The 13,581-nt window shown below is 41.0% G+C and overlaps 1 protein-coding gene across 3 annotated transcripts in view; it reads right to left on the reverse strand.

The window, feature by feature from the left end:
• The window catches only part of tiam1a (TIAM Rac1 associated GEF 1a), a 58,435-nt gene that overhangs the window by 26,534 nt on the left and 18,320 nt on the right, over nucleotides 1-13,581 (reverse strand). For 2 of the 3 annotated variants that reach the window (XM_083569008.1, XM_083569009.1), the window contains exons 2-9: nucleotides 11,723-11,797; nucleotides 9,889-10,786; nucleotides 8,658-9,129; nucleotides 5,004-5,176; nucleotides 4,221-4,445; nucleotides 2,604-2,789; nucleotides 1,313-1,459; nucleotides 991-1,065 (exon numbers count right to left, since the gene is read on the reverse strand). In XM_083569008.1, the coding sequence (XP_083425134.1) occupies nucleotides 991-1,065; nucleotides 1,313-1,459; nucleotides 2,604-2,789; nucleotides 4,221-4,445; nucleotides 5,004-5,176; nucleotides 8,658-9,129; nucleotides 9,889-10,776 (2,166 nt within the window). In that variant the 5' untranslated portion in view covers nucleotides 10,777-10,786; nucleotides 11,723-11,797. Of the gene's footprint in view, nucleotides 1-990; nucleotides 1,066-1,312; nucleotides 1,460-2,603; nucleotides 2,790-4,220; nucleotides 4,446-5,003; nucleotides 5,177-8,657; nucleotides 9,130-9,888; nucleotides 10,787-11,036; nucleotides 11,089-11,722; nucleotides 11,798-13,581 lie in introns of all 3 variants that reach the window. The other variant, XM_083569010.1, reaches the window with a different exon arrangement.

Below are 13,581 nucleotides of genomic sequence, written 5' to 3' on the forward strand. Positions count from 1 at the left end.
CAACAATTTAGTCACTGTGAGTTACTCACGCACTTAAAATCTACATGCATATCTACATAAAATAGTACATGTGTTCTTTCAAATTGCTCTTGCTCTCTTCACATACACATGCAAACAAATTTCACCCACCAAGACACAAGCCATCTGTCTCATTCAGATCTGTTATACATGTGTCGGGTGGGAAAATAGTCTAGCATCCCCCATCTCTCCCAGGAGACCCCTAGAAGCAATGCCCAGTGAACAGCTAAACTAAAACTGTACACCATGATTATTTAATATATTCCAGTTTTTCCATCCCCCCTGTTTTTCTAACAGTGGCGGGCCATCAGAGCCAGCAAGCCCTTCTCAGCTGGCCCATACTCTAGAATAGAATGGAACCACGTTAACATTTTCACGTCCTTTGAATGGAAGGTCAGAGAGCGCACTAGTCAGAGCGCACAACCCACATCTGTAGTAAACTGCATATTGTCAATAATAATATAGATTTAGTCTCAGATACAGTAACAAGGACGTTTACAAGATGGACTTTTTTAAGAAAAGATGGACATCCTGAGGAAAGGTTGGACAAAACAATTCAAAGCAGTTCTTAAACTTCCTCCTGAACCATTTATAATTTTGGTTTTCTTTCCTCTAAAATTTGCACAAAAACACACAAATTACCTTTATTTCAAATTCAAAGGAAAACCACAATGCTCAGAAAAAAATACACAGAAATGCACAAAAAATGCATGGAAAACCAGGGGTTGAAACTTGATGACTTTTCTGTGATGCAGCTCTTTGTTATACTGCATTTCCGTATAATATTGATGGATTCTATAGCCATAGCATCATAATGATGGTATTTAGAGGGAGATTGAAACAAGTAGGACACCACTGAAGGCCTAGATGTTGAATGCGCAGCCCATCACTGGTTTCTGCATTATTATTTTTTACCGATTTGCACATGATTGTAATTATTTACTTTCACTGTAAATTCTTAGTTTTCCTTACCAATATTTCCTTGGATGGATCTCCAAACATTTCGTCCAGACTTTTCTTCACAGGTTCCTCTCTATCCACAAATACCTAGAACAGACAGCATATTCAGAGTAGATCACATTTTGACACTGTAAAGCCGAAGTGTTTAAATGGCTCATACACAAATGCTGTGCACCTCCACATAACATATTCCATATTACATAGCTCTTTTAAAGTAGATACACTTTTTGCATAAGGGAATAAGATGGTTGTAAATATAATTCCAATAATTCCAATTATCTAATTATTAGTTGTAAGCTATAATATTGTAGATGTGCAGTTGAATGTGTAATACCTGGCTAATACTGGGTCTGCTTTTGCTTTTTTTCTTTGAGGTAGTGTCAAGACCCCACAGTGAGGAGAAACGGCTCTTGCGTTTACTCGAGGAGCGGGACAGAGCATGCGTCCGTCTCCTAACACCGCTTTCTGTCCGTGCTGCAACCTGAAAGCCACACACAAATTTACAGAAACACATCAGTTATATTACATACAGTGTTTAACTGGAGATGTAGCCGAATACATTAACTACCAGCATTACCCCCGACACATGATTACATAGCCTCAAGTTTCAATCCTGCCAAATAAACCTGCTGACATAAACAGTACTGAGCTTATCTTCCCTACAGTTACCATTTCTTGGTAATGGCGATAATGTAACTTGCTGACGCCACATCAAGTCCTAAGCCTCTGATAGGATTGGAAATATAGTTCTCTTGAGCGTATATAGGTCACAGCATGAATAAATACATAGCCACAATGTTTGGGCATCCACATTCACCTCCTGTCGAGACCAAGTATCTGCTTGGCGTTTCTGGGTTAATTCACATTGGGCTGTACATTTACAATGATTCTCTCCCGCAAAAATGAGAACTCTAATCCCACAGGTCATTAGAAAAGCACTAAATCACTTAGAAAATATGATTGCACTAAATCACTTAGAAAATATGATTGCGACTCTCATATGAGAGAAAGTGCAATGGCTGATGGGCCAATGCACTGAAGGCTCTATTGTAGTAGAACACTGCTTATTACTATTCGGTTTTTGTGCTGAAGTGAGAGAAAAAGCTCTTTTAGACATGTTCTGCCCCTTAATCTGGTTAAATGCTCACAAAGAATATATTAAACGGAGGGAAGTCACTACAAACCAAACAAAGCCAATTACTGACTCATCGCTGAAGCTTTCCTTAGAAAAGAAATATCTCCTGTTTCAAAACTGTAATCGATTTCTCATTGAATTCTCTTTTCACAGAAAGGAAGAACAATGCTGACAGGCTCAGTTAGTTTTTCAATTTATCCCCCAAGCAGTTCTTTTAAAAGAACCCCTTTATCATATAATGCCATTCAACGCAGTATCGACAGAAGTGTGGTATGATGGCTAAAATCTTCAATGCTGAATGTGCTACGAGAACAGTGGGTTGGTGAATCATTCTTAGAGCTGTAACCTTTCCATTTTAAACCTGAGATGTGTTACATAAGAGCACTATGAGTAAATGTGTCTGTGAGTATGTGAGAAACTGAAAGAAAACTAAAGACATACAGATTAAGTGGTGCTGTAGTATGGTGTGTGTGTGTGTGTGTGTACATACCAGGGCATGGAAGGAAGAGACAGAAAAGATGCCCAGGCGGCCCATAGCCAGCTTTGTAGGGCGCGAGGCAAAAGCCAGTAGGCGCTTTGGATTGGGAAGCTCGCCGCCCTGCAGGCTGGATAAGTAACAGCGAAAACGAAACAGATCCACGTGAAATTGCTCGAGGTTCTGCTCCCATAGGAAGATCTAAGAAAAGGGAAAAAAAATAAGCATTTTAGCAATAAACACTCATTTTAGCAATGAGGCATACACAATTTTACACAGAAATACAGTTCAATAGAAAATATCTATATGCAAACTGCTTTAGGTCCTACCAACATTTAAGATCCGAAGGGAAAAGATTGTGGATCAATAATCAATAAAGTATAATACTGCTATAAAAAAAATAATAGCTATATTAACATATAGCAAAAACTAGCAAAAAATAAAAAAGCAGATATTACTCTTATTACATTTTTAGGGCATATGGTGCTAGATGGTATTTATGCATGTATATATGGTGTGTTTGTGACAAATCCTGTGAGAAGAAATTTTATTAATACTTATATAGTGCTGAAGCCAGAGTTAGTAGGGAAACCAAATACACACACATACACACATTATTTACAGTGTCTATTTAAAAACAATGGAGGAGTACACACCTCCGTCATTGGAACTACAAACAACAAAAATCTTTTACATGCATATACCCCTAGCAAACACACCACCTACCCTTCCTTTCCTCCCAACAAACTCTCAGGCATAGCAATTTTCAAACACATACTGCAAACACCTCTTCTACACACAAACTGTAATGTCCATGCAAAAGTCAAAGCATCAAAATTCCACTCAAACAACTGTTCCTTAAAACATCTATAATAAAAAAAAACTTCAATAAAAAATTAAGTATGAATTAAACTGCACACATGCAAAAGGCACATGTAAATAATTGCTTTCAGAAATATAGATATTTTTAAGTTATTTGAAATGTTCCATATATATTAACCTCTTGATTTACATCCAAACATTCTGTAACATTTAATTTAATGTTCTTATACAGACCCGATAATGCAGAAATCATAAAATCAACATTTAAGTTAAAAATCTTACATTTTTTGTAACTTTTAGACTGCACATTACTGTACCCTATGCAAAAAGATTTTAAATAAGCTATTAGAATGCGCTGAATGCACTTCAAGCACTTCGGTATAAGTGTTCTGAGTAAGCCCTACAGGAAGCGTAAAAGTGGCTCGATGAAAACAATGACCTAACTGGAGGAAATTAAAAACAGTAGCAGAAATCCACCTGCTTTTCAGCAATCCGGTAATCCTAACCATGTGCACTACATTCCAGTCACATGTCAAAACAGATGAACAGATTTAGGACTGTGCCCTCTGTGCAAAGAGCATGGAATTTTTTCCATAAATCTTTACACACACGCAAAAGTGTCTCTGAGGGAAAGGTTATTAAAACGGAATGGAACATTTGAGGTGAGATATCTGTTTAAAACAATAAACCTAGCACAAAAACCTGATCTTTAATATGTGCCACTATATACTGAAAACAGTGCATGATTTATGAACATTTTGAAACCCATCAATGCTACAGTAAATCAGGATCTCAGAACCTGAAGCGCACCTGTTCCAGAATGGCCTTTCTCTTTTTACTGTCAGTGACAGCCGAGAGCTGCATGTCTCCCATCTTCTTCATCTTCTCGTCCATATCAATCTTCTGCTCCAGCTTCTTAATCTCAGCACGCAGGAAGCGCACCGTGTCCTCGCGGTGGTGCTGCCGGGCCACTGCCGTGGCACATGCCGAGTGGATTGCCGTGATCCAGTTCTCCAGCTCTGTCTGGCCTGACGTCTGATCACAGACACAACAAAAGATTGTGTTTGAATAGTGGACTGAAATATTATCACACTTGTGAGTTCCAGCAAGACTTTTGCTAAAACTTTGCTGATTGCAATGGTGCCTACCATTGCAATCTGTATAGACATGTTTTATATTAGGCATATACAAAAACAGCTGTTTCTCATTAAACTGAATGGGAATTCGATACAATTGCAACAAACAGTTGTCTAGCTGTGTATGTCTGAATCAAAGAATCGGGTAATTTAAATGGTTATTAGGTCCTCCGTTTCAAGTGACACTGACCGGAATAGAAAATTTGGTTTTCACCTATCAGAATATTTTCATGATTAATTTTAATGTTATTGTTGGATCAAACCTGACAGATTGCCCTTTAGAACCAACATATGTGTTATCTGCAGCACAATGAAATGACACAGATTTTCTTTATTTTTAACAAGCACAAAAACTGGTACAGCATTTAATGTTTAATCACCTAATTTCATTTCCTTAGAATGCAGTATGGACAGGTAGGAGCATTGCTATTTATTCATTGCAATCAGGAAAACTTACCTGGAAGAGAAAGGCATCACCTAATGAGTTACTTAAGCAGAAAACAAAGTCCTTTTTGGGGTGTTCAGGAACCGCCTGGACAATGCTGTTCTCAGCCCACACTGCATGTTTGGGAATGCTGTTGTGGTCAATTCCTGAGCGTCCATCAGTCTCATAAAGAAACAGTGTGCATCCTGGACAACAAAAGAGAAGAAATGCTAAAGATTTCTTTGATAGCAGGACAGTGCGAATCCAGTGCAACTTCTTAATTAATAGTAGTTTTATACTCTTAGTAAATGTACAAGGTTAATGATATATGCAATATTTGACTAAAATTTGTTTGACATGAGTGCATCACACATCAGTGGCCACAAGAGAGGCAGTGCAAATCTAATTAGAATATCACACCAGATTTGTGTGGGAATTACATTCCACAGACAGAGACATCTTGGAACCTGGAGCAGACATTGCATTAAAATTCAAGGGCAAAGCAAGACAGCTAGGTCAGAACTGATTTGTAATGAGCACTAAATAAATAAATAAGTGGGAATCTGAAGGAAAACAAGTATGAAGATTCATCTCCACCCTCCCATGATAATGAGAAAAGGAGCTGAGGACTGGGAGGGCAGCAGTCATTTGGTTTGACATAGCAAGGCAAAGTTGAATTACAAGCACCATGTCTGGAGGGGATACTTTCAAATTATTTTATTAGCTTTCAATTGATAAGGATAAAAGAAGTGTCATGTATGATATTTTGAGGTAATTCTTGCACAAATTCTGAATAAGCTGTATTTAGAATAGACTAGTCTTTTTGTATACATTTTATCTAGTGCTTACTTTATTTATAAGATATAAAAAAAGACCAGATGCTCTGAATAGTTCTCAAACATGTTCTATACATGTGTCATGCATGTCCTCAGGGGGCCCGAGGACTAGTTGGTAACACTAACACTATATGGCTGGTAAAGCTAACACGCTAAAACAATCTGGCCGGTAAGGTCACCGGCAGCATGACATCATGACCAGAAAGTTATAAAAGCACATGCAGTGAAGACGGCACTAGCTTCTGTTGTTCAGTAAGTGCACTGTGTGTGTCTGTGTTTTCCTTTGGAAAGGTAAGTAGAGGTGAGAAGGTAAAATGGAAAAAAGGCCCTTTCTCCTTCCTCACATGCCAGATCCAGCACCTTCACTCAGGGTTCAGAAGCCCGCACTTTGGCATAATTTTGTATCAGTTTCTAAGCAAAGCCTCGGCTTAGCCGACTGAAAAGCAGGAACTGCATCTTCAGAATAAACTAGATAGCACTTCCTGTGACCTAGGTCATTGCCTCCATGCCGGGGTCTGCCTTTCTTCCCTGATCTGTACACTGAGGTGCCAGGTAATGGAATAATTATTATTCAACCCAACTCATCAGCCCCAACGTGTGTGGTTATAGGACAATTCCCTGGGTTGAAGAGACACTGGCAAGCTATCTTTCCCCAGACACTGCATTCTCCCTTAAGGCCATGGGGCTGCCTACAAAGCCCCTTCTGACCTCCTCAGCTTTGGTGGGCAAAGTGTACATGGCGGCGGGTCAGGCCGGTGGCTGCCTGCACCCCATAGCAGTCTTGCAGGCATACCAGGTTGATCTGCTAAAGGAGCTGGATGAGGAAGAAGATATGAAAAACGACTACATCCCAGAGTTGTGTCGTGCCACAGACCCATCTCTTTGGGCCTCTAAGGAGACTGATAGGGCTATTGGCTGGTCTATGGCAGCTCTGGTGGACATTGAGAAGCACTTGTGGTTGACTCTCTTTAACCTCTGTCATAGAGACAAAGCCTTTGTCTTGGCCAACTGGCCTGTTCGGCAACGCTGTTAATGCTGTCATCAACAGATTCCAGGAGGCCAAAAGGCAGTCAGCGGCCTTCCAGTGATTCCTCCCTCACCGCTCTCAGGCCTCTAGAAAGATGCTCTAGGCACACCAGAGTTCGATCTTGAAAAACTGATTCCCTTAATAGACTATTTGGCAGCCTGGAAACTTTTGCCAAAATGTGTCTCGATGGGTCTTGAGCACTCCTATACTCTCTTAAGGAAGGAGGCCATTAAGGTGGTCCCCCCCAACAGAGAGTCCGGGTTCCACAGCCAGTACTTCATAGTTCCCAAGAAGGATAGGGGACTGCGTCCTATTATAGATCTGCATCAGCTGAACCGCTCACTAATGAAGTTTAGGTTCAAGATGCTCACACTGAAACAAGTCATGTCTCAAATCAGGTCTGAGAACTGGTTTATCACAATAGATCTGAGGGACACGTACTTCCACATACCCATCCTTCCTCTACACAGGAGGTTTCTGAGGTTTGCTTTCGGGGGCGAAGCTTACCAATATTGTGTTCTACCGTTTGGCCATGCACTCTCACCCTGCACTTTCACAAAGTGTGTGAATGCTGCGCTGGCTCCTCTGAGACTCCAGGGCATTATTGATTGTTTGATATTAGCTTACTCAACTACATAAAGGAGTTGGGGTTAAAACTAAATGACAAGAAAAGTGTGCTTTCTCCAGTACCGAGGACCACCTATTTAGATTTAGTGTGGGATTTGACCACAATGCCTGCACATTTGTCTCCTGCTCAGATCGAGTTGATCCTTATGGCCATAAAGAGAGGGAAAGAAGGCCTGTCATTCACCATGAAGCAGTTTCAAAGACTGCTGGGTCTGATGGCAGCTGCATCAAACGTAGAACTGCTTGGCTTCCTGCACATGAGACGCCTGCAGTGGTGGCTCAGGACAAAAGGGTTTTCCTGGAAGGGCAACCCGTTTCGCACAATCAAGGTCACGTGGCGAGCCTTACAGGCCTTAGAAATATAGAGGAAACCTGGGCTTCTTTCACAGGGCCCCGTGTTGAGAGCTCCCTGTCCCCTCTGGTTTTCCCTCACTCACCCAGCTCCTCTCGGACTGGACAGCATGGTGCAGGCATGGCTGAGGCTATGCCCGTACGCTTTCCCCCCTGTTGCGCTGCTCCCAGTAGTTCTGTAGAGCGTTCGCCTGTATGGTGTCCGTCTTCGTCTGGTAGCCCCTTGCTAGCCAGGCCAGCCATGGTTTGCAGACCTGGTAGCCCTTATCAAACACCCTCTCTGGAAGATTCCTCTCAGGCGGGATCTCCGCTCTTAGGCAGGGGGCACTCTTTTTCACCCCCCGCCCAGAGATGTGGAGGCTGTGGCACCTAAGGGAGCACAGCTTTTAACCTCTTTAGCTTTTAGGTCTCTCAGCCGAGGTTGTAGAGAGGATTCTCCAGTCCAGAACTCCCTCCACAAGGAGGTTGTATATCGCAACATGATGCCTGTTCACTATATGGTGTGAGAACCATTAGTTAAATCCAGTTAACTTTCCGGTTGGCCCAACCCGGTTGGCAGGTGCATAGATGTGTTTTGTATTTGTGGTCTGAGAATACTAGAAGACTGTAAAATTCTATTATACTTAATCGGTGAGAAGATAAGATCTTTATAGAGAACAAAGTAACCACATGCATTTGAAACAAACTTGTGGGTTAACAGGACAACCCAAATTCAATCAACTACTATTAACTAAGCAGCTTAACTAAGTTAAGTTTATATAACTTATTAACACGTTCATGACTAATCATGATAAATGTTCACAGCATCACAACAGGGTGCCATTTAAAGACAATCAGTGTTCTTACCTTTCAATGATACCCAGTAGTGCTTCCACTTCCGCTTGGTTGCCGGCTCCACCTTCTTATTCTTCTTATGAACCAAAAAGTTCTTTACAGCCAGCGCACCTGCCTTGCGTACAGTACCCTGCGTTGTCTCAAGAAACAGTGCCTCCGATAAGAAGGCAGAACTCGCTGTGCCACTGCTTCTTTCATCACTGACAGCTGAGCCTGCCTCCTCAAGGCTTTCAAATGTCTGTCGTGAGTTTAACTCAAGCTCCTGCCGAAAGTTTTCATACACTCCTTGACCTTCACCCAGCCGTCGTTCACGGTCCCCTCCTCCTCCACTGCTGCTACCGCTACTGCTTCTAGCACTAGCTGCAGAGTACACAGAGAAAGACGCTGACATGGCCTTGCAGCGACGTGACTGGGGTTTAGCATCAACAGTCACACCATCAATGCCACTGTCTCCATATTCACTGTCCTCTCCTGCTGTGATGTCCTGTAAGCAACATTAAGGTTTTAGTCCCTTTTAAACACGAAACAATTTTTTGCTTGGTTGTACTTGGTGTCCTGATAACTGGACCACTATACCTGAGTTTGGTCTCTTGGACCCCAACTCTCTCTCGTAAAGTAAATTTTTGCCTTTAGTGCTGGTCTTGACTTTTAAAGTCCCAAATGGTGTGTGTCTTGGACTTGTCTTTGTCTGATATAATGCTGTTTGGATGTACCTCTGTTGGAACCTAAAAACTTTTAGCTTGCTACAGTGAAACGGTTCCAAATAGAAGTTGTTTAGAAAGCTACCACCTTCATCCATCCAAAGAAAAAACATTTAAATCTACATTGCCTTTTCGAACTACAGAGATTAGTTTAATATTGCAGAGAATTAAAAAAATGGATGATTAAGGTCAAGGTGGTCTTTGAACCTGAGAAAAGTGCAATGGAAAGCGGATATGTGGAAGGCAGAATGTTGTTATTAGAATCCATTATGGAATTATGTTATGGTCAGTTTACTCCTCTCTACATCAATATTTAACATTTAGTCTTAATTGTAAAGTCTAGGAACTGGATCATATTACACTTACAATTACATTAGACATTTAATGAACACAACATTACTTCTAGATCAATAAACTTTATAATAGTGGGTGAAGAACAGCAAGCGTGAGGTCTGATCCAACATTATGGATAATCCAACATTATCAAGAGAACCATTGTACATAGTGTTAGTAAGAAGTAATATGTATTCTAAGGTACTTACGTGCGAAGTCTGGGCACGACGTCCTTGCATGCTGGAGCACAGTGCCCCCTGTTGATTGGGAGGCCTTTCAGAAAGGCAATGAGAGCGTCTGCAGGGCAATGTGTATGCTCCATATCCACTGCCTTCTTCCTCCCCTGGTGACAGCATATTATTGGTTATCTTCCCTGCTGGTGACCTTTTGCTTTCTCGCCTGTATTTGTAGCGATTCCTAGAGCCCCGGTTTGTGGATGTTTTCTGGGTGCACAGCTCATCTAAAGAATTAGTCCTCTCACCAGTGTGTCCCTCGTGTCCTCTGTTTAATTGTTCATTTTCAGGCTCAGTGTTGTGAACAATCTCCTCTGTGCTAGTCAACTGTTCCTGGCTCAGGTCCGAAAGTGAGAACTCAAGCGAGTCTTCCCGCCACATGTCAGCTGATTTGGAGCGCTTCTTGTTCTTTAAGCTTCCGCCTTCACCAGGTCGATCATTTACTTTCTCCATGTGTCTATTTTCTGTCTCAACGAGGCCATTATCATCTTGTCCATCATCCACTACTGTTTCCCCTCCATCTTCAGATCCTGGTGTGGTACTCTGTTTGCCAGTCTGGTCATGAAATGATATCGGCCTCAGGTTTACACCAACCGGCTTCACCCAAACGTGTCCGCTTAGTGCATCTGTCTCATTAAAGGGCTCCAGGCCATTTTCGCTCAGTGACTGAGGGATGCTAGGAGTGCTGCTTGATCTGGTGCTGGCTTCTGAACCATGGTGCTCCGTTATACCAGACGTAATGTGTGGGCGCCGTGAATGCTTATTGGAGATCCGCAGGGAGTGTGACATGTGCTTGTGTGATAGATGGTTTTCAGTTTCAAAGTATAAGCTGTGGTCTCCATTCTGGCTCTCTATATTTCCCATGGTTTTGCAGCTGAGACAGACAAGAAGCAAGCTACCATTAGAAATTTTAGCACATATCCTACTATTAAAGTTGTCTTTAAAGCGAAGGTGTTGTTCCGAGAACTGACCTTTCTCAACAACACATTAGCTCTCAAGCACTCAAACCTGATTGACCAGCAAACTGTACAGTCCTCCCACAGTGTTATGAATGACATACAAGTAAGTCAATGCACTATGTACCACATTTAAAGGAAATGCTTTGTCAGAGCATGTGTACTCACAATGTACCTGCTGAGGTGAAATTCAGTGGAAGGCAAAAAAAACTCTTAACATCTACAAACACACACACATGCACACACACAGAGCAATTAGAAGGTGAAAGAGATGCAGAGTTCATGCGAGTCTTAAAGACCAAAAATGTCTCTGACACAGAGTACATAGAGTACAGCTTACTTACATACCACTTTAGCAACATTATAATAATCTTTCCACATATACTTGTTTTATAAGCATAAAATTAATTCATCAGCAGATGCCTTTGCTGCTGTGTGCATACCACGGTTACAATTTCGAACAAAAAAACCAAAACACACAGATTATCAAAATGCACTGTTGAAAAAAAGGAGGAGACAGGGTCGTGGTAGCTTAGTAGTTATGGTGTTGGGCTTTGGATTCAAAAGTTGAGTTGAAATCCAAGCCACACCAAGCTGCCACTCCTGGGCCTCTGAGCAACGCCCTTAACCCCATAGCCGCTCAGTTGTATGAATGAGATAAATGTAAGTTGCTCTGGATAAGGCCGTCTGCCAAAATGGCATAAATGTAAATGCTTACTGCCATTAATAATAAAACAAGTACTGGCTCATTGGTCATTAGCAATTTTAATACCTCCTGCATCGAACAATTGGAACAGGGTTGGTGTTTCAGGGCTAGTGTGATTGCTCCTTTTGTATAAAAGTGACTGCATTACCTTATTTGAACTCATCACTGGCATCACTGGGGGATGACACTGTTCACATACTTCATGTTCTATCATGCAATGGGTCTGTGGGACAAAGAAAACAAAGAAAACAATCTTGCTTGCATTACTTGAAAATGTATTGTTTTTTTTTGTTTTGTTTTTTTAAACAATAAATGGTCTTTTCTTTCTGAATATTACACTTGAATATGAAATATGGAAGCAAACACACACACATGCACACACAAAAGAGCACAAATTCTTTTAGTTTTGACTGGGAAGAACAACATTAAACCCATTTCATATTTTATTTAAAATTATAGTGAACCAGCTGCAGTATTCAAGAAAAAACTAAATTACAACACTGCCAGCATGACCTAATCATTTTGCAGAAGGCAATAATAACAAACAAGGGGTCAATGTCATGCATGTAGGGCATGTGTTGCATACAATCAATAAAAATATGTCAAATATTAAGTCCAAATTTAAATACGTATGTACACACCTGCAAGTATACATTTGCACAAATACAGGATCCAGATACACTTACAATTTAATTTATCAGGAGCAGCTGTACACCTGCTCATTCATGCAATTATTCAATTATTACTAACATGAGGGAAACCTTTCAAAGCTGCTGATCACCTAGGATTTTCTTCCCCTTTGGAGTTTTTGTACAGTCTTTCGAATTATTTCTGTTCAACAAGGAATTCCCAGCTGTAGAGCTTTTTTACATTCTTACCTTTCTGAATAAACTCTATACAACTCTTTCTATATATCAAAAAGATTCTGAGCTAAATTCTGAGCCTCGGAAATGTGTTATCAAGCTCAATTAACTGTCTAAAAATAGATTATATAAAATTAGTCCACAAACAACTCTGACAAAATCCAACATAATGCTGCAGAACCTAAATAAAATATAATGAAAATTACTTAATTGTTAGCCAAACTTTTGAACCTTAAAAATAAACGGGGGAAAAGTAAAAAGCAGAGGTTGTATTTTGTTCATGTTCATAAGAGAATGTACTGTCTATGGGGTATTCAGTGTTTCCCACGGAAGAAATGTGTGTGTTTAGTGGGACGGGATGTAGTCTGGATCATGTTCTATTCCTCTGTCACTAATTGAGAGAGTGTGAATGAGATAGAGGGGGAGAGACAGCACGAGAGTAGAGAGACAAAAAAAAAACAGTGTGAGAGAGAGAAAGAGATAGAGAGAGAGTGAGAGAAAGAGAGAGAGAGAGAGAGAGAGAGAGAGAGAGCGAGAGAGCGAGAGAGAGAGAGAGAGAGAGAGAGAGAGAGAGAGAGAGAGAGAGAGAGAGAGAGAGAGAAAGAACATCAAGGATCCATGAACAGCTTTTTTTCCATGTGGAGTCTGATTCTCTTTCTCTCTCTCTCTCTTTCTTTGTATGCATGTGTGGTGTGTGTTATTTGTGTTTGTCTGAAACAGACAACCTTGCTGTAGCCTTACACAGATTTGAGTTGGCCCCCTTTTCTTCCCCCTGCAGCACTCTACTCTTCTTTTTCCGACCTCTTCTTCTTTCATCACCTCTGTGTCATTTCCTCTACAGCTCTTCTTTTCCTACTGTCTTTGCTCATCTGTCACAACAGCTGAAGTAATATTCAACAAAATAGATGAAGATCTCAACCAGATCTCCAAGGGAAACCAACAGACTGATCAACGTTGTCACTTGTCGCAGTAATTCCTTTGTTAACTAAAACATCCCCCCCCCCCTCTGTGTTTAATCCAGTGAAACACATAGGTGTGATGAATATATTCGAGGATAATCCTGTATCACAAAGCCAGCCCCCTTTTAATTTCCTTATCTCTATAGTTTAACCTGCCTTCTGTTTCTAATTCTGTTTGTCTCCAG

The sequence above is a fragment of the Silurus aristotelis genome, assembly GCF_946808225.1.
Source record: "Silurus aristotelis genome assembly, chromosome: 18".
Lineage (NCBI taxonomy): Eukaryota > Metazoa > Chordata > Actinopteri > Siluriformes > Siluridae > Silurus > Silurus aristotelis.